Source organism: Phytophthora sojae, assembly GCF_000149755.1.
Source record: "Phytophthora sojae unplaced genomic scaffold PHYSOscaffold_5, whole genome shotgun sequence".
NCBI classification, from domain to species: domain Eukaryota; phylum Oomycota; class Peronosporomycetes; order Peronosporales; family Peronosporaceae; genus Phytophthora; species Phytophthora sojae.
In genome coordinates this window covers 818590-842739 of record NW_009258119.1, presented here as the reverse complement: position 1 = coordinate 842739, position 24150 = coordinate 818590, and the positions used below count along the sequence as shown (strand labels likewise).

The 24150-nt window shown below is 53.1% G+C and overlaps 11 protein-coding genes across 11 annotated transcripts; 6 read left to right on the top strand and 5 right to left on the bottom strand.

Moving 5' to 3' along the window:
• Nucleotides 1-93: 93 nt before the first annotated feature.
• On the bottom strand, nucleotides 94-507 carry PHYSODRAFT_264002 (hypothetical protein; the record flags this gene model as incomplete). The annotated part of the gene is made up of 1 exon (XM_009530101.1): nucleotides 94-507. One exon carries the CDS (start codon nucleotides 505-507, stop codon nucleotides 94-96), a length of 414 nt encoding a protein of 137 aa, XP_009528396.1.
• Nucleotides 508-2072: 1565 nt separating this feature from the next.
• PHYSODRAFT_264043 (hypothetical protein) lies at nucleotides 2073-2390 on the bottom strand (the record flags this gene model as incomplete). Its single annotated transcript, XM_009530100.1, has 1 exon — nucleotides 2073-2390. The coding sequence occupies one exon, from the start codon at nucleotides 2388-2390 to the stop codon at nucleotides 2073-2075; it is 318 nt and encodes a 105-aa protein (XP_009528395.1).
• A 1085-nt stretch (nucleotides 2391-3475) lies between these two features.
• PHYSODRAFT_332993 (hypothetical protein) lies at nucleotides 3476-4402 on the top strand (the record flags this gene model as incomplete). The annotated part of the gene is made up of 1 exon (XM_009530099.1): nucleotides 3476-4402. The coding sequence occupies one exon, from the start codon at nucleotides 3476-3478 to the stop codon at nucleotides 4400-4402; it is 927 nt and encodes a 308-aa protein (XP_009528394.1).
• A 337-nt stretch (nucleotides 4403-4739) lies between these two features.
• PHYSODRAFT_332992 (hypothetical protein) lies at nucleotides 4740-5633 on the top strand (the record flags this gene model as incomplete). Its single annotated transcript, XM_009530098.1, has 1 exon — nucleotides 4740-5633. The coding sequence occupies one exon, from the start codon at nucleotides 4740-4742 to the stop codon at nucleotides 5631-5633; it is 894 nt and encodes a 297-aa protein (XP_009528393.1).
• Nucleotides 5634-5940: 307 nt separating this feature from the next.
• On the top strand, nucleotides 5941-6846 carry PHYSODRAFT_332991 (hypothetical protein; the record flags this gene model as incomplete). The annotated part of the gene is made up of 1 exon (XM_009530097.1): nucleotides 5941-6846. One exon carries the CDS (start codon nucleotides 5941-5943, stop codon nucleotides 6844-6846), a length of 906 nt encoding a protein of 301 aa, XP_009528392.1.
• Nucleotides 6847-7745: 899 nt separating this feature from the next.
• Nucleotides 7746-10277, top strand: PHYSODRAFT_263944 (hypothetical protein; the record flags this gene model as incomplete). The annotated part of the gene is made up of 1 exon (XM_009530096.1): nucleotides 7746-10277. The coding sequence occupies one exon, from the start codon at nucleotides 7746-7748 to the stop codon at nucleotides 10275-10277; it is 2532 nt and encodes an 843-aa protein (XP_009528391.1).
• Nucleotides 10278-10408: 131 nt separating this feature from the next.
• Nucleotides 10409-12837, bottom strand: PHYSODRAFT_332989 (hypothetical protein; the record flags this gene model as incomplete). The annotated part of the gene is made up of 3 exons (XM_009530095.1): nucleotides 10409-10856; nucleotides 10888-11251; nucleotides 11994-12837. 3 exons carry the CDS (start codon nucleotides 12835-12837, stop codon nucleotides 10409-10411), a joined length of 1656 nt encoding a protein of 551 aa, XP_009528390.1.
• A 1774-nt stretch (nucleotides 12838-14611) lies between these two features.
• Nucleotides 14612-15745, top strand: PHYSODRAFT_506349 (hypothetical protein; the record flags this gene model as incomplete). The annotated part of the gene is made up of 1 exon (XM_009530094.1): nucleotides 14612-15745. One exon carries the CDS (start codon nucleotides 14612-14614, stop codon nucleotides 15743-15745), a length of 1134 nt encoding a protein of 377 aa, XP_009528389.1.
• Nucleotides 15746-16775: 1030 nt separating this feature from the next.
• Nucleotides 16776-17165, bottom strand: PHYSODRAFT_510286 (hypothetical protein; the record flags this gene model as incomplete). The annotated part of the gene is made up of 2 exons (XM_009530093.1): nucleotides 16776-16892; nucleotides 16968-17165. 2 exons carry the CDS (start codon nucleotides 17163-17165, stop codon nucleotides 16776-16778), a joined length of 315 nt encoding a protein of 104 aa, XP_009528388.1.
• A 4369-nt stretch (nucleotides 17166-21534) lies between these two features.
• Nucleotides 21535-21738, top strand: PHYSODRAFT_404746 (hypothetical protein; the record flags this gene model as incomplete). Its single annotated transcript, XM_009530092.1, has 1 exon — nucleotides 21535-21738. A coding segment is annotated over one exon (204 nt), but the record flags the coding sequence as incomplete, so codon positions are not given.
• Nucleotides 21739-22395: 657 nt separating this feature from the next.
• PHYSODRAFT_263859 (hypothetical protein) lies at nucleotides 22396-23276 on the bottom strand (the record flags this gene model as incomplete). The annotated part of the gene is made up of 3 exons (XM_009530091.1): nucleotides 22396-22890; nucleotides 22925-23223; nucleotides 23246-23276. The coding sequence occupies 3 exons, from the start codon at nucleotides 23274-23276 to the stop codon at nucleotides 22396-22398; spliced, it is 825 nt and encodes a 274-aa protein (XP_009528386.1).
• Between the last annotated feature and the right edge of the window lie 874 nt (nucleotides 23277-24150).

Genomic DNA, 24150 nt, shown 5'->3' with positions numbered 1-24150 from the left:
CCGGTCAATCCTACTAACTTCTCTCACAGGCTTCGCTATCAATCCTATACTTACGAAAGTTGTGCGTCCACACTGCTTCTCCCTGGATGAGCCTTACAGGTGCTCGGAGAACGGCTCGTCAGCCCCTTCCTGCAGCGTTTTCGCCTCTGGAAACTGGTTGACCGGGTTCGGCTTGAGGTTGGCAAAGTGGTGGCGGTTGCGCGAGAACTTTGATCCTTCCTCAGGCTTGTAGCGCTCCCAGGCGGGCGTCTCGCGGCGGTCGCGGCTCAGGTTCACGTCGGGGTTCAACATCAGGTGGCGAACGAGGCTGAACGTCCCGATCACGAAGCCAACCGAGACGCAGAAGACCAGCGGGTAGATCTCCGCGTCGCGTGAGGAGACCCAAATGAAGCTCCGATGGTCTCTCGGCCCTGCCGGCACTGGCACCGGCACCTCCGGCTGCTCCACGATGGCTGGGTTCCCACGAATGTTACGAGCCCTGTGCAGCCGAGCGAAGGCGGCTCTCATACTTGCTCACTACGCCAGGTCCTGTTCTTCTCGTACCAGCAAAAAGTTAAACTGAGCTCGAGCTCGCGACTCAGCCAGCAACTATCGCAGCCTCGCAGCATTCGCCTCCCATTACCTTGGCTTATTGGACCGTCCCAGATTGACGTTTACCCAGGCTCATCGTGAGAAACAACACAATGACGCTGTTATTGCCTTCTTTCGGGATTGAGCTTGAGTCTTCTCGTCCTTGGGCTGTCTGAACGCCAGCGAGCTGCAGAGCGATGCAACGATGCAGCAGTTATTTAGTCCGTGAACACAATCTCAAGGCAATCGGCGTTGGCATGAGGTCATTTTTTTCGCCAGCATCTGATGGTGAACCAAAGGTCCACGCACTCCGCTTCCTCGTATTTTGAAGGCAACTTTCGATCACGAGTTTGGAATTTCCGAGCAGCCATCTACTGACTAAGACCTGACATGCAACTTCCCTCCAAGCGACCAAGGCCTCCACTTCTTACCAATAAATGCGGGTTATCCAAGCGACCTCGCTCTGAACAGCAACCTGCGAGTAAAGCTGGAATGATTATCTCCTCTGTATCCGAGTATGCATCTGGAACCGAATCTGCATCAGATTTCGGCGTCGGCGCCCGCCTGCAGGAGATGATGACAACGACATGTTCGTGTACAAGGTGCCGTTCATCAGTGACAACATCACCGGCAAGATGGTTATTACCTTCGGTAATGTCGTCGTCAAGAGCAGCCTCTCGCGGGTCTCGGACTCGGCGCCGACGGATCCACCTAAGGTGTATGAATCCGATCGCGAGGAGCGGGTCCTCGTCGATTCGCGACACATTTCGTCCAGCATAAAGATTGGTGACTACGAAGTGCAGATTTGGTATGTTGATCTTCGAAACGCAGCAACTCTGAAATCCTAGTCTTATAGGAAGTAGCCTGTATGCAGACAAATCGCATTGATCGTGTCGCCTTGTCAAAGCGATGTAATGGGCTGCTTTGCGCGTAAACTACCTGTATTACCAGGCTTCTGCACAAGGAGGATGTTTTTAGAGATGGGCCAGCATTCCCACTTTACGATTCAGGAGACGCCCCATTTTTTTTTAAATGCTAGAGCTCCGAAGCGTGGAAGATCGCGTGAGTTTCGGAAAGCTTTTACTACGTAGTTGAATCATCAAAAGGTCTCGGTTTCGTTCGAGCATGCTGTATTACCTAGGTATTATTCTCTCTCTGGATAATTTTCAGGAAGGCGCAATCTATTCGTACTTGCGAACGCGACAGTCAAAAGACAGTCAAGAGCGGCAGACCAGTCGCTGAACGCGAACAACAGAGCTGTCGGCCATGCATTTTCGAGCGCTGCGACACAGTACAGTACAGTTCTCCCAGTTCCGCGATGTTATCGGATTGAGGAGAATGCCAAATAGGTCACATGCGTCAGGCTGTTGGTGCTCATATTCTGCTGAACCGCCGTCGCCAGGAACACTAAGTATTATAGTTGTCAATTTTTCTCCACCAGCATCTCGTGGTGAACCAAAGTGCACTGTAGACGCGTTTCCTCGTATTCTGGCAACTTTCGATCATGAGATTGGAATCCCTGTGTTTTTGTCGATGGTAATCACCATCGTGCCGGTGACATTACCACTGACGAACGGCACCTTGTACACGAACATGTCGTTGTCGTCGTCCTCCCCCTCCTCCACAGCGGGCAGCGACGCCAAGCCCGACTCGGAGTCGGTTCCAGACGCGGATTCGGATTCAGACGCGGATTCGGATTCAGAGGAGAAAATCGCAGGAGTCCTCTTCAGCTTCATTCCAACTTCCCTCGCAGATACGAGGTCGTTGCTGCTCAGAGCGAGAGCAATGCAAGTCGCCAGCAGGACTTGGGTAACGCGCATCTTGGAGGGAAGTGGGTGCGGGTGGGGGTGGGGGGGGGGGGTCTTGGTCGCTTGGAGGGAGATCGGAAAATGAGACTGAGAGTTTTCAGAGTTGGAAAGGGCCACTGCTGCCTCTCGCGGGTCTCGGAGTCGACACCGACGGATCCGTCCAAGGTCTACGACTTCGGACAACTGGAGAAGCAGAAAGAGTCTGGTTCTGGCAGCGAGGAACGGGGCCTGTTTAGTTTCGTGGCGACGCATTTCGTCCAGTACAAGATGACGCAGAAGGCGGTATCGTGGATCAAGAATATTTTCCAGGGTGACAAGCTTTTCGGTTTGATACGGGTCTGAACTAAGAAGAAGGTGACTCGGAGAAAAGAATAGTTGATTCGACCTTGAGAGTAGCTGCTACATAGACTTCGCACAGAGCAAGCACCCAGACATCTACAATAAAAATAAACGTTTCTGCAGGAATTTTAACATGAGCATACACAAGATAGGAAGTCAACAGATCAGCATCCGCTTCCTTGGATCTGCGCAGCGAAATTGCATTCATTCGTAGCTTTTTGCAAGCTCACATTGTAGGATCACGCCGTTATTTTGGAGTTGCCGAATAGCGTGCAAGCTTCCCAGCAACTTTGACGATCAACAACACTAAATCAACTACTACGGAGTATTGTAGATACATGCTGTCATGTCTAGGCAACTCCAAAACTGTAGGTGTGGCGCGCTGGGTCCAGCCCCCGCTTGTTGATATGTTCCTACGCGATAAAACGAAGTCGGATGGATGGACGTCGGACTGCCGGTCTTGTGCAGTTGAAAACTGAAACCCCCTTGCACCTACGAATACCCATGAAGTACTGCGAATTCTCCGGATAAATTAAGGCCAAAATCGCTCAGAAGTTGAGGAACAAATGCATTTACCTACGTGCCCGTCCGTCCGTGCTCAAGTAAGCTAACGGCCTCAGTCCCCGAGGGTTGCACACGAGGTCAGGTGCGTCATCTGTACCATCCTTTCCCATACCCGAACAAAACTTCCGCAGACTCCATTCAGTCTACTGTAGCCTACCCATTCCCAACTCTGTAAAGAAGCCAACTAAGCGACCATGGCGCTCACCCAGGAGGGCATGGACGCCATCTCCAGGTCCCTCTTCATGCCAATCATGCTCATGATCGACTTCGGCATGTTCCAGTACCTCGTGTCCGTCTACTACGTGCGTCGGCACGAGCGCCGCGTCCGGATGCTGCTGCTGGCCTCGTTCATTGGCTTCGCGTCGCACGTTTACTTCCATGAAGACAAGGAGACGATGTTGTCCTTTAACGACATCTCCGAGGTGTGTTCGCAGCTGACGTTCCTGATTCAGATCACCATCATCGGCCACGCCGTCCGAGCCAAGGTCAAGCTTCGCTCCATCACGGTCTTCACCTACATCGCCGAGTGCTTCATCGTGCTGGACTGGCTCAACATGCTGGCCTCGGCTATCGAGGCTGCGGGGTACGAGCTGACGGACGAGATGCACATTGCCTCGAATGTGCTCGAGTCTTTGACCATGACTTTTGTTCCAGTCTTCCGGTTCTACTACCTGTCGCTCTCAAACGGCTTCCGGAAGGTGCTGGAGGCGAGAAAGCTCGAGATGTTCCTCTACTTTCTCGTGGCGACGCATGAAGACGTGATGGTAGTGATCGAACATCTCACTGGAGTGTCGTGGGAGTATGTGCAAGGCGTCTACATGCGCGGAACGATAGCGATTTGTATCTTGCTCAACTTACACAAGAAGATCAAGCAGAGCTCGGCGAACACTCGTGGGGCAACCAGCGGCATCCCCTCGACCGGTGAGGATAGTGGCGCACACTCTCCTCGATCTTTCAACGCGGTGGTTCCCATGTCTTCTACTGTTGTCACTTCAATACGGAGCACATTGAACAAGGGCGTCAAGAGCGTCGTGAGCGGGAGAAGCGTGAAAAGTGCGAGATCTTCCAGCAACATCATGAAGATCGGCGTGACTGGACCGGCGCCCCCAACGATACGGTGAAGGAACGCGCCAAACCTTGTAGTATCGGAAACAACCACCATTATTTTTTATTTAACTAAAATACCGTCTCGCTCAGCTACGAATTCCGTGCAAATACACCACATCGACAAGGACACAGGAATACCGTCACAGCCTTGTGATCAACGGCTTACGCATTCAGCCTCAAGTTCTGACCCAAAGCGCATGGCTGATTAGAATGGTAGCTGGACGCAGCATGCGCTATTCATTTGCCAGCACCAAGCACGTTATGCATGACGACAGCACTCGCAGAGCTACTTAACGTCAACCATATCGACCACCACGTTAGGTTCCGTGGAACCTTCCACGGTGAAGCTGGATGACTATTACGCAAGAAAAACTGGAAGACTTGTCGAGGGGAATCCTCCTCCCGATTGTGTTGGTGCTCGACGCCTGGGTGTTCCAGTACCTGGTGTTTGTCTATTGGCTGCGGCGTCGCGAGTTCCGAGTGAAAATGCTGCTAGTCGCGTCGTTCCTTGCCTTTATCACGCACATTTACTCCCACGAGACGTACGAGACGCTGTGGGAATATAACGACATCTCCGAGACGTGTCTGCAGCTGACGTTCACGATCCAGATCACGATCATCGGTCGCGATGTATCCAAGAAAGTCAAGCTCCGCTCTATCGTCCACTTCACGCACGCTGCCGAGGTGCTGATCCTCGCGAGTTGGATCGACGTGCTCGAGACTGCGCTCGAAGTCGCGGGCGTCAATCTGGGCACGAGAATGCACGGACTGGAGAATTGGGTGGAGTCTCTCTCGCTCGCGTTCGTGCTGGTCTTTCGCTTCTTCTATCTATCGCTGTCTTGTGGAGCTGCACGGGTGCTGGCGAAGCGTAAATTGGAGTTCACCCTCTATTTATTGGTAGCAGTGCATGAACTCCCGTTCGTTCTACTGGAATATTTAACAGGTGTGAACTGGGAGTTTGTACAAGCTATCGTCATGCGCGTGCTGATCGTCGCGTGTATAATGATCAACGTGATCCATAAAGCTCGACGTAGTGGCCGCTCCAGCATGACCGTTCGAAGTGCGATGCGGTCAACCGGGCGCGAGGAAGAAATGCCAGAGCCCGGTGGGAATACGCCCAGTCTGTTAACGCTAGCAACGATCCCCGCGCTAGTTCGGAAGTTAAAGTTCAACACCGCTATAGCCAAAGCTGCCAGCATGAAGAAAATCTTCGTAGGCCCCGCATCCGCCAAACGCCAAACGTAGCGCGAAGAAAAACATGCATATTCGTCGCTAAAATGCACCATGTTCAACATGAGATGCCTCACGTCCTGGCCCAACCTAGGATTAGTTCGTTGCTACAAAGAGCTGGGGACAGGCAGCAAATGTACGCTATTCAGGGACAGACAAGAAAGCGGTCAGTATCAGTAACAGCCATTCGCTATTATTTATTTGTGCGCCAAACCAAAACACACGCGACAGCGACAACTGATCGCATTTCCATTTCGAGCATCACTTGTTGTACTCAAATCGGCACACTCATCAACTTCAATTGGCCATCACTCAGGAGGAAATGGAAGACTTATCGAGGGCGATCTTCCTCCCGATCGTGCTGGTGCTCGATGCCTGGGTGTTCCAGTATCTGATCTCTGTGTATTGGCCACGGCGTCGCGAGTTTCGAGTCAAAATGCTGCTAGTCGCGTCGTTCCTTGCCTTTATCACGCACATTTACTCGCACGAGACGTTTGAGACGATGAGCGAGTTCAACGATATCTCCGAGACGTGTCTGCAGCTGACGTTCATCATCCAGATCACCATTATCGGTCGAGATGTCGCTAAAAAGGTCAAAGTTCGCTCCATTTTATGGTTCACGTACGCTGCAGAGACTTTAATCTTCGTGAGTTGGGTGGATATACTCGGTTCTATAATCGAGATTGCTGGATTACCAACGGGAGGCAAACTGCATGGAGTGGAGAATATACTGGAAACTATCTCTCTCACTTTCGTGCTGGTGTTCCGCTTCTTTTATTTATCGCTGTCCGGAGGGTTTCGACGCGTGATAGTCAAGCGGAAGATGGAGTTCTTGCTCTATATGATGGTCGCGATGCACGAATCTCCGTTCGTTCTCCTCGAGGAGCTAACGGGGTTGACGTGGGAGTTCGTACAGGGAATTTTCATGCGTCTGCTGATCGTCTCGTGCATCTTGCTTAACGTGATCCACAAGGCTCGTCGCAGTGGCCGCTCCAGCTTCAGCGTCCGAAGCGGTCGACCGTCCAACGCGACAGAGGAAGAAACATCCAAGGCCGGCGGGAGCACTTTCGCCAGAAGTCCACCCAGTCTTCGATTCTTTCGATCTGCGTCCGCGCGTAATGTTACCGGGTCCGCTCGAAATGTCAACAAGGTTGCCGTGGGCTTGTCCTCCTCATCCACCCGCCAATTACCAACCGGGAACAATCTTGACTATGTCGTGGACGAGTGAATAAAGATACCAAATCATTGCAGTCTTAAAGTACACCTTAAATTATTTTACTTCAAGTACAATTATTTGCACGGGTAGCATCTAGTTCGTAAGTGTTGCTGTTGCTGATACTTTTAGTGCCACCAGCTACAGCGGTGTCAGCGAATTCTTTGTAGAGTAACTTTAACATGTGCATGTTTAATGTTGTAGTTCATGGCTGTAAGGATCTGTACTGTATGGCAAATGGACAAAGATCTTCAAGGTGAACTATCAACTACACCCGAATACTTGTAGCAATAACACAAAGCAATTGAATAGCTCAGTCAACCATAAACAAAGGAACACACACACAATGAAAGCAACCATGGTCCAACCATTCGTACAGACCGTATTTGCACGTGAAAGCGGTCTTAGACACGCTGTCCGGGTGCTAAATGAAACATCGAAGAGTATATTCGAATCTACATGTGGGCGAGGCTGCATTATCGGAAGGACTTTTTGTCGATAGCATCTCCATCTTGGCTGAGCTGAGTTTGGCCTGGAATACCTCTTCGAGGTTCATGAACAGCCATACACGTGCGATTCGTGTGCTATTCAAAAGGAACTACACTCTAAGCAACCATGCGCGTTCGTGTGCTGATACTTTTATTGCCTGACTTCCCTCCTCGGTCCCACGACAAAGAGGGGCACTGTAGTGCAGACCAAGCAGCATCATGCTCGCTCCCTAACATTGATCCTGTCGCCACCTTCCTGTACCAAGATCGATAGGGGCTCTCATTGGCTAACACAAGCTGAAGTTGTTTCGTACTTAACCGATCATCCCTTGATCTGTCCCATCTTGTGTACCATCTGTACCAATCCGAGCCTCTAGTCGAGCCGCTCGCCACCAGAGCTTTGCCTGTCATTCCGCACTCGCCATCATGTCCGCGTTGCTGCGCGTCGCTGCGTCCGCGGCTGCGCGCGGCGCCGCCTCCGCCCGCGCGCCCATCGCGGCCGCCACCGCCTCGCACCTGCAGGGCGCGCTGCTCTCGCCACCTCCTCCATCTCAGACGCGCGCCGTCTCGCAGAGCCCCGTGCTGCTCAAGCGCAAGGGCGGCGCGTCGGCCCACGTGGTCAAGACGTCGAGCTGGAACCGCAGCAAAGGCAACAAGAGCCACACCGCACTAAGTACGAAGCAGAAGCTCAAGAAGGACACGGCGCCGCACCGCTCGCACCTCGAGCGCATGCGCGACCTCAAGGCCGGGGAGCGCGCCAACGCGCGCAACGCCAAGGAGTGGGCGGCGCTCGAGCGCAACGAGGAGCTCAACAAGGAGCTGGACGAGGTCTTTGAGTACATGGACAAGTCCGGCCCGCTGGGCGATTACGTGTACGAGCCCGAGCCGAGCCTCGAGGACGTGGACGAGCTCGACGCGCTCGCCAAGCTCAACGCCATCGCGCGAGCCGACCCGGACATCATGAAGGAGGTCGGTGAGACACAGCGCGCGGCCGCAGCTGCCTCGGGGGCGGACGTTGAAGTTGAAGTTGAAGGGGATGGGCAAGTGCAACACGAGCTGGCGGTCAACGACTACAACTTTCTGTTGCGCGTGTATGCTGTCAAGGGCCTGTATAAGGAGGCCAACGCGCTCTTAACCAGGATGGAGAAGAACCTCGAGCCCATTGCCGCGGACAAGACCGTGGTACCGGTTAAGCCCTCGGACTGCACGGAGCTGGCGCTCATGGACGCGCTGGAGAGCGTGCCCCACGTGATCCCGCCCAACGCCAAGTCGTATATGCTGTACGCGACAGCTTTAGGAGTCGACGGCCAGGCGGCGCACGCTGTGCGCGTCATTGGGCGCATGAAGGAGCGCGGAGTGCTGCCGGACGTGTCAGTTTACAACGCCATCATGCGCGCGTGCTCCAAGGCTGGGCGCGTGTCCTGGGCGTACAATGTCATGGAGAAGATGCAGGTGGCGGGGCTCGTGCCGGACCGCGCGTCGTTTACCATTCTCATGAACGCGGCTATTGCCGAGGGGGACCTGGACAAGGCCTTTGAGACCTTCCACTTGATGCGGACGCACGTGGCGGAGCCGGACGAGATCGCCTTCAGCTGTCTCATCAACGGATTCGCGCGCGAAGGCCGCGTGGAGCGCGCGCTCAACTTGCTCGAGGATCTGCTGGAGTGCGGTCTTACGCCGTCCCTGGTGACGTTTAACACGCTGATGAACGCGTGCGCCAAGTCGCACTACTACGCGCACAAGGCCATCGACTTTTACTACGAGATGCAGGAGCTGTACGACTACGTGCCGGACCTGTACTCGTACACGACGGTGCTGCACGCGTGTGCCAAGCACGGCGACTTTATCCAGGCGGAGCAGATCATCCGACACATGGAGCGTCACCACGTGCCCATGACCGAGTTCGTGTACAACACGCTCTTCAACGTGTACGCGCGCGCGCAGATCAGGTCCATTGTGGATAAGGCCCCGCGCAACCAGAAGGCGCCTCCCCCGCCAGAGCCGATCTACCAGGAGCCGCTCGAGTGGGATGATGAGGGCAACGAGGTGGACCTAACGCGCCCGGGCAAGGAGACTTTTTCGCTGAAGAACGCCAATTACGACGGACGCTTTGACGAAGATGGAGAGGAGGAGGAAGGGGAGAGCTACAAGCTGAGTCCGGAGGCCCTCGCGCAGGTGGAGGAGCTGCGGAAGAAGGACAAGGCCGATCACGAGGAGATGCTGGCGGAGACGACGGACCTGGTCAAGACGGAGCGGAGTATGGAGGTTTACGGCGAGGAGGACGACCATCTCTTCGCTGACAGCGAAGAATCGCTGGACTTTGAGCTCACGCCGATGGACCTGCAGGACTTTGGCAAGTTCCAGACGCTCAACATCAAGCGCGCGGAAGTGCGGTTCCACGAGATGACCTTCGAGAAGGGCCTCAAGCCGTCCCTCATCACGCTCAACTCCATGCTGGCGGTGTATTCGAACGCGCTGCGTCTACGCTCGGCAGAGGTCTTCCTGGACGAGACGTTCTCCAAGTTCGAGCTCAAGCCCAACAAGTTCTCGTACCGCAGCATGATGCAGATGTACGTGCGTGCCAAGCGGACAACTCAAGCCGAGAAGCTGCTGGAGCGTGTGCGTTCGGAGATTGAAAACGGCGACCTGGAGCCCGACGAGGTAACTTTCGGCTTCTTGGTGGACCACTACGCCAGGAAGCGCCTGATGCGCCGCGCGCTCAACACGCTCGAGGACGCCGATGCGCTGGGCTTGCAGCTGCAGGAGAAGCACCTGAAGAAGATCCGCGCGCTCACCGAGCGCTACGGCGTGTTCACCGACCTCATTCCGGAGGACCCGAACGCCGTACTGCTCGCGGGTACGCGCCACAAGCTCATGGAGAAGCGCAAGGTGCGCGCGCAGGTTTTGGAGTACAACCGCAAGATCGGCAAGCGCTATCTGCTGCCTGACACTGTCTAAGCAGTGCGGGCTGCACGGTAAGTAGATGCATATAGAGGAATACACAACAAACCAATTTGCCAGGACAATAGCTAGTTATCGTGACACAGGGACTGCAAGAGCTGTGATGTTGGAATGCTGTTTGATCTAGCTCAACTGGTCGATACCTCCAGTACATCACCACTTTGCTGGATCGAAGTCACCGCAATTTTGGCGATGTCGGGGAACCCTGACAAGGCTGGATTCGAGTTGTGCTTGACTGTGGTCGTGTGGAAGGAGGTGAAGGACGCTCGAGACGACACCAAGGAGGTTGGAATGTCCACGCTGAGCCTTCCCGTAGGCACCTTGATCAAGGACCCCCTCGACGATGCGACTGACCCCCGATTGTTCGTGAGAGACTCGCGTTTGCTCTTGTAGCTGCCGTGGCTTCTTGGACGCGCTTTCTGGTGGATGTTGAGCAGGATGCAGGCCATGATGAGCAGGCGGTTGCATATTCCCTGAGCAAACTCGTTCTTCACGCCTGCGTGGTGCTCCAGAAGGGAGAACGGAACTTCATGGAGAGCGAACGCGCTGTAGAGCGCTAACTCGAGCTTTTTCTCACTGTACGCGTTGCCAGCCACCAGACAGCGACAAGTAGAAGAAGCGGAAGGCCACCACGAAGATGAGCGATACAGACTCCAACACGTTCCCGATCAAGTGCAGTCGGTCGTGCGTGCTCACGCCCGAAGCCTCGAGGATAGAGACAAATACGTGCAGCCACCCCAACAAGATGAGAACTTCGGCGGCGCGAGTCAGTCGGGCGATGGACCGAAGCTTCACTTTGCGACCTACCGCACGGCCGATGATGGTGATCTGGATGAGGAAAGTCAACTGCAGACTGGTCTCGGAGACTCCGTTCAAAGCCAGCATGACGTCGAGGTCTTGGTGGAAGTATACGTGGGTCATGAAGGAGAGCAGATCCGCGAAGAGGAGCAAGCACACGGACGTCTCGCCATCTTGAATAGTAGACCAACACCAAGTATTCAAACATCCAAGCGTCCAGCACCAACATAAGCGGGAGGAATAACGATCTGGAGATGGAGTCCATGCCCTCTTGAGTGAAGGCCATGGCCGGGCAGGGAACACAAATTATAAAACGCTCTTTCTGTCCAACGCCGTCGAAATGAAGAAATGGTCAGTGTGTGACCCTCCCAGGAATGGAGAGGGAAACGATGTGCTTATTCTTGCAACCCGACCGAGGAATTTGTAAAACTAAGATCGTCCTGGTTCTAATAACTCCGTCAGTCCGTGTAGGCGATGAACAGCATCGCAGTTTTTCGTGCTACGAATAGATTCGGCGCTGCGACGCTGCTTACAGGAATCTCCTTCCAGCTAAACTCAGAACAGAAATACTAAAACCACAGACTGGCGTGAATAGAATGCATACTGTGTCCTATGCGGTTCAGCTCTATTGCACTACGTCTACTACTCAAGTATGTTATTTGTCTGTCCACGTTGCGAAAACACTCAGCAAATACTGAATAACACCTACCAGGCTTGTATGCTATCGATTGGGAGAAAGATTTTTGTGGAGATAACCCAGCACGAATACGCTAACATTGTTAGAAGAGTCGCGGGCATAAACCATTTTTCGTGGGTTTTATTTTTCCTCTCCTGAAGTGGTAACTTTCGGTTGACTCTCGGCCCTTTCGGAGATCACCGCAATTTTTGAGATATCAGGGAATGGCTGGCCGGAACTGCGCCTTGGGACAATCTTCATCAAAGTTCCACTTGAGTAGGAGATGGCTCGTGATTCTTGAGTATCGGTATTTGCTTTCGGCTTTAGGAAGGACCCTCGCGCCGACGTAAATGACCCAAGGATGGAGCTCCTCTTGCTCTTGAAGACGGCGGAGCTGCCACCGCTGGGAACTGCCTTCTTGCGGATGTTCTGCAAAATACACGCCGCGAGTACCACGCGGTTGCAAAGTCCCTGCGCGAACTCCCACGTGACGCCAGTATGGTGCTCAAGCAGCATGAACGGGAACTCGTGGATGGCGAAGCATGTGTACAGAAGGATCTCGAACTTGCGCTCCGTTATCAGTCGACGGCAGCCGCGAGAGAGCGACAAGTAGTAGAAGTGAAACACCAGCACGAACACCAGCGAGATGGTCTCGAGGATATTGCCGAGCAAGTGGATTGTGCCCCTACTTCTCACACCAGTTATCTCCAGCAAAGAAGCGAGCACTTGAAGACACCCCAGCACGACTAAAGCCTCCGCAATATAAGTGAGCCAGCGAATGGACAGAAGCTTGACCTTGACACAAACATCGCGACCGATGATAGTGATCTGGATGATGAATGTCATTTGGAGGCATGTCTTGGATACAGTGTTGGCCATGGATATTGTGTCGTGGTCGTCGTACACATACAAGTGCGTTGCAAAGCCAATAAAGGAGGCCAGCACGAGAAGCCATACTCGGAATTCCTTCCGACGTGGGTAATACACCAACACGAGGTGCTGGAAGGTCCACGCGTCGAGCACAAGGATGAATGGGTTGAACAATTTTCGCGAGATATCGTCCATGTCGTGCTGGGTGACCATTGTTTTGACCTTGTGCCTCTTGCCTGGACGAAGTAGTAATACTGCTTTGACCTTCAAAATAGCGACAAACTTGACTTGACGCACAACGCGATCAGATGAAGCGGAAGTTGGCGAACTTAGAACACCGTGAATAGCCTCGGTAGTTGAAGCGACCACGGCAACGCAAAGCCAAGTGGCTACTGAGCTATTTTATCACCTCTTGCTTCTTGCGGGTAAACCCGTAAAAAGTACGATCAGATACTTCAATTCTAGCACCCTTGACTCTGAATAGCTACTTGGAATTCCAAGAAGTTCGCCAAACGTGTGAATCAACGGTTCCCATTAACTACGGCAGCAATGTATGTTGCCGTGGTTTTATAAAATAATTGCACTTCGCAGTATAATATAAGGCTGCAAACAGCAAATGATATATATATATGCAACCTTATCGTACGCGATCTAGCAGCTGGAAAGCTGACAACAGCAAGCTTAAGTAGCCCTCGATAGTTGACGTACGCTGTATTTGGTCCTCAAAAATCGTAAAAAGTGATGTGTGTTCGCGTACAGCGGAACTCTGTACACGGAAACTCCCATTTCCATCCAGCCAGCAAGTTGCAAAAGCTACCTGAGCACGCCAAGCACCAGAAGCAAATTGCCACCACAAACACTAATGACATTTTTCAGAAAAAAAAGAAGTTAGCCTGGCAAAATAATCATTTCAGGAATATACTTCAACCTCGGATATCGATGTCGAGACCGACGTCAGCTGTAGATATACTACGTTTGGGCGCGACTTGATCATCATCGAAGAATAGACGTGGCTGGCAAGACCAAGATCAAGAAAAAAAGGTTGCCAACAGGGAATAATCTCGAAAAATTCCATCCAGGCGCGAGAAATACGTAGGTCAACACAAGGTACTGGCACGTCCAAGCATCCAGGACCAGCATGGCCGTGCGGAAGAACTGCCATGCACGCCAATGCAGTCGGGTTTTCTTGTGTGGCCCTCGTGGCCCACGAACTCTCCAGCTGCACCGACACGAATTTGGAGCAGGCAAAAATAGGTGTTGCTCCGCTGTCTCGCTACTGAAGCCGAGACATTCGAGGCCAATTTTGAAATAGTTTGCCGTTTTAAGCGTTGGTCTGTGACCAGAGCGCATGAGAGTTGCGCGTGCGTGGGAAGAGAGGTGCCTAGTTCTGGCTGTCGATCGTAGCACAAAATTTCGCTATTAATTGTGAGCATTGTAGTATCTACTTGTTCAATGTTGGTTGGAATGATTTCTTACACATCGCGCCATCATCTGTAGCCCCTACAGATCGCTTCTAGACCATCGAGAAGGGTCCTTCTCGTCCCGGCGGCGTCCCGCGCATCACAATGGGAGTCGCGGCATCAAATGGCGTGCTTTACGAGTCTCCCGTGGTGGCCAGCGTGGCCACGGCGGTATCAGCAGAACGGCAGCGCGGCTGCCATCAAGCGACAGTCATCGCTCCCGCCGCGCTCGCGTCCCGATCTCCGCGATAGCGCTGCCATTAAACCACGGTGAAGAGGGCGTCAAGAGTGTAGCACGGAGCTTCAACCGCTGGTACGCCAGCAAGCTGGTCGCCTGCGCCATGAGAGGGGCTCAAATATCGACGCGCCCCATACAAACTGTTCCATTCACACTTGCACTTGAGTAGCATTGTATTGAGTCCGGCCGGGCCTTGTTGCACCGCGGTAGCTCACATGCAGAAGTGGGGCGCACCGCCGCCTTGTCCACCACAACGCAATACGCTCGCCCGCCGCCGGAGGCGTCGACGATGCCCAAGGACCGCTTCAACATGAGCCCCTACCACACGCTGCTGCTCACGCTGCGAGACCAGCGCATGCTGCTCGAGATCGAGAACGACCTGGTCGAGGACACGTTCCGCAAGTACGAGGCGTACGTCATGAGCAACTCGCAGGTGAACCTCGCGCGCTGGAAGCACGTCAAGTCCAAGGACGACCTGCACATCTACGCCAAGAAGTCGACCCGGGGCTCGATGCGGCGCAACCAGACAGGGTGCTGCCCGGTGCCCATCGACGACTGCAGCGGCGGCGTCAAGCCCGTGGTACTCAGCGTCGGCTCGTTCCAAGGGCAGCTGGACGACCTCATGTTCGGCACGGTGAACCCCACGACGGACATCATGCACATCAAGGCGTCCTATGTGCGGGATTACAGCGACGGCGCCGTGCTGGCCACGCTGGTCTCGCCTACTGCCTCGGAGCCATTTCGCTCGGTCACGGTCAAGTGGTTCCAGATCGATCTACCCCTAAGCCGCACGGGTCTGCTGCACGACCGCGACTTTATCTGCCTGGAGGCGTCGGGCATTCTACACTTCGCTAATGGAGAGCGGGTGGGCTACATGATGCTGCACTCCATCGAATCGCCCAAGACTCAACCCCTGCCTAATGTGATTCGGGCCAAGCACAACTGCACGGGGTTCTTCCGGCAGATCGCGCCGAACGTCATCGACACGTTCTGCTTCGACTCGGTGGAGCCGGGCGGTAACCTACCAGAGTCGGTGGTTCTACCAGTGTGTGCCAACGCTCTACTGTCGGCTACGAATTACGTCGAGTGCGGGCTCATGAAGAAGTTGACCTGGCTGCTGCAGCGCCGACGAGCGGAGAACGTCCCGACCGCGCCGCACTACCAACACGTTTGCATGACCTGCCGCCGCGATCTTCGGTCGGGTCGGGCCAGGCGCTTCAAGGACACGTGCAAGATCTGCATGAATGGGTTGTGCTCCGCGTGCAAGGTGGTCAAGACCATCAGCTTCCTCTCGCCCGACAGCAAGTTGTTGCGGCACAAGATCGCGTTCTGCACGACGTGCGTGGAGTATTCCAACCGCATGAGCGCGATGGAAGCAGCGAGCGATCAGGCCGTGGGGTTCCAAGCCTACTGCGCCTTCTAGGTGGATGGGGAGCTACGTCCATCGTGTTGTCCAGTGTCGGTGCATGTAAGGTTTATTGTCAAATATATTGAATCAATTCCGCTTTGGCGATAGTAAATTGTAAGCTTCGGTTTGTACGGTGATGACAGCATTTTTCCGATCAGGCTGCTCGCCTAGTCTACAGATCTATCCACGCAAGGCTCACCGGACACTTTTTAGAACATTCAAATTCTAGAAACGGGGCAGATATTACTGTGTTTGTATCACGAACCCCATTGTGTAGCATTTATGTTGACACCCACTCGACACGACACGCCCATCAGCCCCGGCGCTACTTCTGTTTTGTATGCCTTGCGATCAGGAACGTGCCCTCACACCGACGAGGGGCTCGTCCGTGCATCCGTCCACGACGCACAGCAGTCTGGATCGTATCATCGACCACACTGATGCACCCAAACCGCTAGACATCAACAACATCCAGGAGGGAGCCACGGATGTCCTCCGCATAGTTCACTGGTGTAACAGGTTTACACGCACAAGTGGTTACAGTCACTTGTAACTCTAACAGACACGACGTCTGTTAGAGGTTCGAAAGATTTTCTCGACCTTGGTGTAGACACACCAAAGGCTACATACATTTACGATCACCACGACGGGTGGTCCATAGAGACTTAGGGTTCCTATTGGCTGAAAGCAGCATATTTTAGCCAATGAGCGACATGCATAGCATGAGAATTCTGCCAACCAGCCGTTGGCAGATACCTAACCTAGAATATTACTTCTACGGAAATCGCCGTGAGAATCTGCCACTTCGTATAGAATTCGGGGTGCAAATTGACCGGCGAATTCCACGAATGCAAAAATGCCAGATATACAAAAATCAAATGAATCTGTCAATAATGCAAAATGTAGTGGAATTCATCGTGCAGTTTGCACGAAGCATATTGTGCCGCACATTTGGTACACAGTGTGAAAGTAGAAACACTACCACTTCGAAGTAAATGTGTATTGTGTAAGCTTACCGCTACTCACCTACGTAATGGTAGCTAGTCTAGCTGGAGCTGTGCCTTGCATGCTCACGGGCGAGTGTTCTCCACGATAGTTGGTCAAGTCTACGCGCTCGTCCTTTACTCGACGTCGATGAGAACGGTAAACGATTCTTTACTTGCTCAAAAAGAAGGCCAGCCGAATCGAGAGAGCTGTGCGCTCGCAGGACCTCATCACTCGTCAGAAGTGCTTCAACGAAGCGCATCAGCCGCTGAAGCTCTGCAAGCCGGATCTTTTGTAGTCTTGAAGCCATATCGTGCTTTGATAGCTGCTCTAGTGGCGGTTGCCCAGCACACCATTGCTGCCACACAACGCGAACGGTTCTTGCGGGTAGCACAAACTCTCTTGGCACTTGATGAAAGCCCCCACCCCATGTGTAAAGCTCGGTGTGCATCGTTGCAGTAGCATTCACCGAGGACTCTGTCTGAGTGTGAAGGTACACCATCGCCGAGCGAACATTTCCAAAAGTCGACTTTCCGGTGACACCACGCTGCTCCATCGAGGTCAAGTAGCGCATACACTCCATAGTACTTAATACACTTAGATTGACAATGCTTCGTAAAGGGACGATAGAGAACCACTGCGCGATACTCTCCCCATTAATTGCACCCAGCTCACGAAACGTACTAGTAAACAGGACTTGCCGTCGATCCGCCTCCGTATTCTCGTAGAGCCACTCTATGAAGCGAGATAAAGTTCGTAGATGTACTTGGTGTTGTCAGAGGTGATACTTCCCAGCACTTGCTCAACGCGAGCATCGAGAGCTTCCATCGTTACTTAAACTGCGACTCTTGCCGATAGAAACTGTATCGAAATAGCATAGAAATATTTCTAGTTTTTGTTTCGTTCACTTTGCACGACGAATTCCATTTATCTATACATTTAGAGGAAGTCAGAAAGCATAAAACAAAAATAGCAGTTCTCATTTTAACCCAAAAAACATTATTTGGATCGTTTATTTAGATTAATCTATACTCGGAGGTCCGAGTATAATTAACTCTAGTTTAAACTAAGCTACGCTTCCTCACACACTTGCGCACACGTGAAAGCTAAAGTAGTGAGCCAAAGTAGGCCCATTACAACTGGTGTCTTCGTATCCCCCTAGTCACCGCGCACCATCCACTCAGTGCCCGCTGTAGTGTAGCGAACAAAGCTGTCGATCTTTACACTCCGCTGTACATCGTTCACCTCCATCATGGCTGTCGGTAGCCCGGCGTCAGCGCCAACGTACTCGACGTCGTCGTCATTGACTTCTCATCCCTTGACCCACTCGTCATGTTCTCATTCATCGGCAGCCCTGACCCCGCCCTAATTCGCCTGCGGTTCTTGTTCGCAATGTCCACCGGCCGCAACCCCGCCATCCACCCGCTACTTGCTGCAGCTCGCTCGGAAACAGTCGATGTCGCCGTCTGTTCTTATTCATCCTCGTTCGTCCGTCCTCATCGGGGTCGTTCGGCCAGATCCGGACGCCATAACCCGTCTACGACGTCCGTTTACTGTTTTCCGAGGCTGCTTGTGCCTTTGTCTGAGCTCCTCCAGGTACGCGTCGTTTTCCGCGTTTGCTTCGGCATCCGTGCTCTCACATGCGTAATCACCAAGCAGATTCCGATCATTACTTCGGGTCCACAGGACACTGTAACGACCAGCTTGTAGGGCGTGTCACTCGCCTCTCCTCGTTCACCACGTGTCAAATCTCGCGGGGAACCTGTCGATGTCGCTTTTCGTTCACAGCTTGCTTCACCGCGTTTACGCCGCGGTTTCGTATCCGCCTCCTCAGCGCTCGACACTACCATCTCCATTTTCGGTTACGGTTTGACAGCCGCCGTCTTCGTTTTCGGCAGACTGCTCGTCGTTCATTCCGGCGCCGTCTTCCACACCGACTTCCTCGGCTCGTACTAATACTTGCCGTTCCAGACGTTGCCAGGCGGAGGACCCCACGAATCGGAGTAGGCGTCGTAGACGCCCTGAGAATTAGTGAAGAGAGCTACGTGCTCCGCCTCAGACTGCACCATCTCGCTGTCCAAACCTGCGACAATCTCCGGCGGCAACTAGTTACTGAGATCACGTTGGTGCCTCCCGTCGTACTTCCCATCGGAACGACAGAAATCAATCATGCTCTGAGCCACGTCCATCTAGTCATCGATCTCCGTCGCCTTGGCTACCGCCTTCCCGTGCATGCGCGGCTTCGGATCTCGGCGGGCCAGCTTCTTGGCCATCTAATACAGGAATGATGCGTGAGTAAAACGCGCTCGCTAACCTTGTTTCGACCGACTACATCTCGAAGACCAGCCGCGAAGTGGGCGTGCGTCTCTCCGGGCATCATCAACGCATATAGGCGCGCCACTCGGCTGCCAACTTTCCCCAAACCCCACAACACCACAAGAGGTCCTTCTTCATGTTGGACTATGTCCTCTTCTGTTCAGGCATCTGGCGGTCCATGTCGACCCACCACTCGGCCACCCCTCGGCCGATTCTTCATGATTTTGTTGCCGAGATGAATCAGAAAGACTTATTTAACCTGCGCCTGCATCTCGACTCCGCAGCTTCTTTCAGCGCCAAGTTCACGTAGTCTATCCGCGCGGACACCGAGACCTTCGGCGATAGCGTAAACGTTGGTAACTCCAGGTCCTTGACGCTATTGCGTCGCTCATATTCTCGCATACCGTTCGTACCCTCATCGATACCCACGCCATCGCTCACGCCACCCATGTCGTCTACGTCATCCTTGTCAGCCGTCTGACTCGTCGTTCATGGGTTGATCGTCGATAGAGAAGCAGCTTTGGTCCGTCGTCGTGTCATCTTGCGGAGCGCACTGACAGAGTACGGAAGAAGCTCAGGGAGGTGTCGTGTACTGTCGTTTGGGCTGAGGAAACATGATGTATGATGTCTGAACAGGCGGCTAGAGAAGTGGACCGTCGTTCGTTTCATAAAAGCGCGAAAGTACTTACAGATTGGCTTTGAAACCGATTTCGTTTACACGCACCTTGCGCCCATTCTAATGCACGCGTGCGCGCAATTTACCCTCTATCTCGTGTGTATCTTGTGTGGATGTTACCCCTTAAGCTTACCGATGTGTGACCTATTTGTCCATCATACCCATGATCAACTGTTAGAATTGACCTGTTTTCATCTCTTAGGCGTTTACTACAGCGTTGGTGGGTGCGTTGGCTGGACTTTAGGTATGGATGGGCAGATGCCAGTGGTTTGGCCGTGGTTGACGGCTAGTTGTGGTCTAGAGGAAAGTTGGTGAATGAGGCGCGACCCGAGTTGAAGATTACGTGTGTGTATGATGTCACGGACACGAGGACAGCCAGTGATGTTGTGCAAGCTGATTCAGGTTCTTATGAGCCATCGTTCTAGTAGTAAAGTACAGAAAGCGCTCATTCGTTTGTGGGGGACAGTCTAAGAAACAATGTACATGGGGACTTTGAGGATAGTTGAATCTAGGGAGATTTCAGCCATGAAACACAGGTGGGTTTGAACCATCTAAACCTCCAACAACGTAATTCCAAACCATGTACTTCCCAACCCGCCAGGAAGGATCAATCAGTTACAATAACGAAGCGCCAAAACAGTATACCGGCGGTTTCTGGTTCGATATTGGTAATTTTGCTGAAACATTGGAATCAAACCGTTTGGGTCTGCTTTGTACTGGGCGTAGGGTCCCTCTTCCAGATCGCCAAAATTATTCCTGAACTTTGTTCATGATTTTGAGTTTGATCTCTAGAATGTAAAGTCTGTGGGGATTGTTGCAATCCATAGTTATCTGAACGTAGTCTTGTTAGTTTTGGTTGTGCTGGCCGAGCCGCATGTACAATACTTATGGAAGCTACACCCCATCGGACGTATAAGTAGAATTGCTGTGGGCTCACCGGCAAAACGAGCCCATTTTTTAGAACGGTCTAAATCTAGAACGGAGACTTGCAAAATGGTAGTTACCGACAGGCCCCGCCACTGCCTGCTACTGCCCTGGATCTTGGTAGGTAGTTCCGAGCTTTATCTGGGGAAACCGATGACAACAGCGCCTCTGGTTGAGCGCGGAAAAATAGATTTTTAGTGCCGAACAAACAAATTCAAATCAGCGAGCAACAACGATGGACTTCAACCGCAATGAGAGTGAATACGACGACGGAGCGATGGCCGTAAAAATCCATGGCAGCTGCACTGGCGCCAGATTGTCGATGGCGTGTATGGTAAGCAGTACATGGAGGGCGGACCACGCAGTGAACTGGGGGAAGTATCTGTAGCGGCGGTAGATGGTGAGCGCGGGCTTTCTATTCCACGCACTACCCGGGCGCGGCTACGGTCAAGACGACACGCAATGGGCGTGCATGGGTTCCAGCGATCAATAGCAGCGATAAGGCGGCGAAACTACCCACACTAAAAACAGAAACTTGGCACCTGGGTGTCCGTGGATGAGAACATGACCATTTTGTCCATGAACGTCGAGTTGGACGCGAACAGAGTTGGTCAGTGGTTGGGCGAGCTTGGCAATAGTGAAACGCCTTTGTGTGATGAAAATAAATGTGCTCTATCAGTCTATCCACGTACCTTTCGGCTTGCCGAACGCGTCGTTAACCTTTCAGCGCATGATGAATGGGGTATTACGAGAACCTACCTGGGTAACGTGTATAGCCTACCTAGATGACACTGTGGTCTTTCCGCGCGGCAACATCGAGCGGCACGTGGTCGAGATGTCAAACGTATTAGAGCGGCTGGATCGGGCTGGGTCGGCTCTGAAATTGGAGGAGAGTAGCTTGACAGCTCGGTCCATAGAGTACTTGGACAACAAGCTCAGTAGTGGCGGCGTACAGCGGTTAGAGTCGGCTGTGAAACAGTTTCTCAGAGCTATGGACGCAGTCGAAACCAAGTGGTTTGTTCGCTGGACTAGCTACATCCGGCGATTCGATGAAGGATTTGGATCCATGGTGGCGCCGATTACTAAACTACAAAGGAAGGACGTCGACTAGGAGCGTTCGAGTGGGTGAAAGAAATCCATGCCTCCATTCACTTGCTCATCTATCCTAACTTTCGGTTGCACATGAAAGCCATGACGGATGCGAGTACAGTGGGCCTAGGCGCAAGCCTAGTACAGGATCACGGCGGAGGCCGGTGTACCACCACAGGTAGACCATCCGCATAAGCACGAGGGAACGCACAGTCTGTGCGTTGCGGGTACATAAAGAAGGTGTCCACACAAACAGAGCGTTTCACCACAGTGAAGTAGCCAAACACCACGCAACGTTCGACTATTCCACACACTTTTCGACTATACATATCGTTATGGCACATGTACTAGCTTTAAGATCGCTGTTTGCTACTAAATCACAGTATATTCCCTATTCAACACTGGTTGTGCTCGTGATACATTATTTTGCTGCAGTGCGTCAGAATCAGGGTGCACTACGCTGAATGTAGTGGCTGCTACAATGTGTCAGAAGCTACACTGACGCTTTGCATCGTCACTAAAACAAACAAGTACTACGCCACACGTTCTCGATGGACGCGAATCTACATGTTATTTGATAAAAGGAATCAAGACTCTGAGTACAAACCTACCCCACCGCTATGAGGCCCGCTTGGCCTGTAATGAAGTTGGAGGTCAACCGTTTGAAGCCGAGAGCTCAATTTTCCTCCTCTGGGATGCCAATTTGTATCAACTTCTCTGTGAACGTCCGTAGTGTATCATTGTAGGCTTTGCTCTCCTTGGCTACGTTGTACTGCAGGTTGCAAATCTTTGTGTTCTTCGAGTCCAGGAGCGTGCCAAGCGTCTCGATCACGCGCCGCGCCTGCACAAGGTCGAGGTTAGCAGCGAGCAGAACCTCCTGTACTTGAGCCCCCTTACGCGCGTGCTGGTCGTCCATGGCGTAGAGACACTGCTCCAGGATGAGGTTCTTGCACTCGCCCTCCTTGGGAATTGTCTGTATCGCGTGCTCAAACGTGTCGTAAAGCACGTTGCGGTCCGACTCCATGGTGCGGTACTTGGTTGTGCGCTCCGCCTGCCTTTGCTTAAGGTCGTGCACTTGCTGCGCGAGATACATCAGCCGCGCCTTGGCGTTACGCAGCGAGAGCTTGTTCTTCTGCACGTCCTTGAGCTCGTGTCGGAGGTGCTCCACCTCCTGGATCGCAGCAGCCAGCGTGTCCAAAAGGCACTTGTTCTTCTGCGACACGTCGTGCACGGGGTTTGGTGTTGGCCGCTGCCTTCTTCTTCATGACGGCGATCTCGTTCTTGAGCGAGGCGATAAGCCATAGGTTGCCCTTAGTGATGTCGTTGTTGTAGTTCGTGATCTGCGTAAAGGCCTTATCGTGGTTCTTCATCAGGTCGTTGATGTGCAAGTTCTTGCGCTCATCGGTCTTGTGGATGTCAAACTTGCGGCGCAGCACGAGCGACTCCTGCTGCTCGCGCAGCGGCTTTTCGCCGCGGGTCCCGAGTTCAGCGCGATGAGGATGGTCTAGCCGCGATTTTAGTTGCACGCATCACGCCCCGAGAGCACCTGGATGCCATTGCTGAAGGGCTCATTCCAGCCAAGGGACAAATCAAGCCTCCACCTGCGATCAGCATCGAGATGCTTGAAGCTGACTACCAAGGTGTGGCTCTAAGCTTTGATGGTGCGGCCAAGACTTCTACACGACAAGGAGCTGCGGATGTGTGTTGTGGCAGTTGCCTGGATGGACAGTCTTGGAAGCACATGGATTCATGCTGGAAGATGTGACGGTGAATGACGCAGAGGATCATGGATTGCTCAATGACCTGAAACTAGCGTCTGAGCGCGGGGTTCAGGACGTGGTCGTGGTTGGAGATTCGAGGATCGTGATCCAGCAGGCACGAGGTCTCATCAACTGCCATCAGCCTAACTTGCAGCGAAGGCTTGCGGAGTACGAAGTGCTGAGGGCTAAGTTCAAGACGGTGCAGTTGGTTCACGCCAAGCGCCTCTACAACCAGGCTGCTGATTATCTGACATCGAAGACGTTGGCACTTGGCAAAACGTGGACAGTCGAGGACGCGGATGAGCTGCTGGACCTACAGGTAGTCTCACGGATCCCAGAACAGGTCATGAAGCCGAATGCCACTCCGAACCCGGAGAGTCATGGTGCTGGTGCTGAACCCGAAGACATTGGAACGGTGAACATTGTGCGGCTGGAGGATTCGGGTGCTGATCTAGGCCCGCTTACCTTCGCCGCACGAGTCCTGACTGCAGTGACTCGGCAGCGTTCAAGGGAGGACGACGAGCAACGTGAGCCCATGGGGTCCTTGGAGTATCAGGCTGAACGATGGAGGCGTATCAAGCCACATCAGGACGGGGACGCCTTCCTGATGGGAATCAAGAGTTACTTGAAGGGAGAACTTGGCCAGCTTTCCCATGATCAGGTCAAGAAGA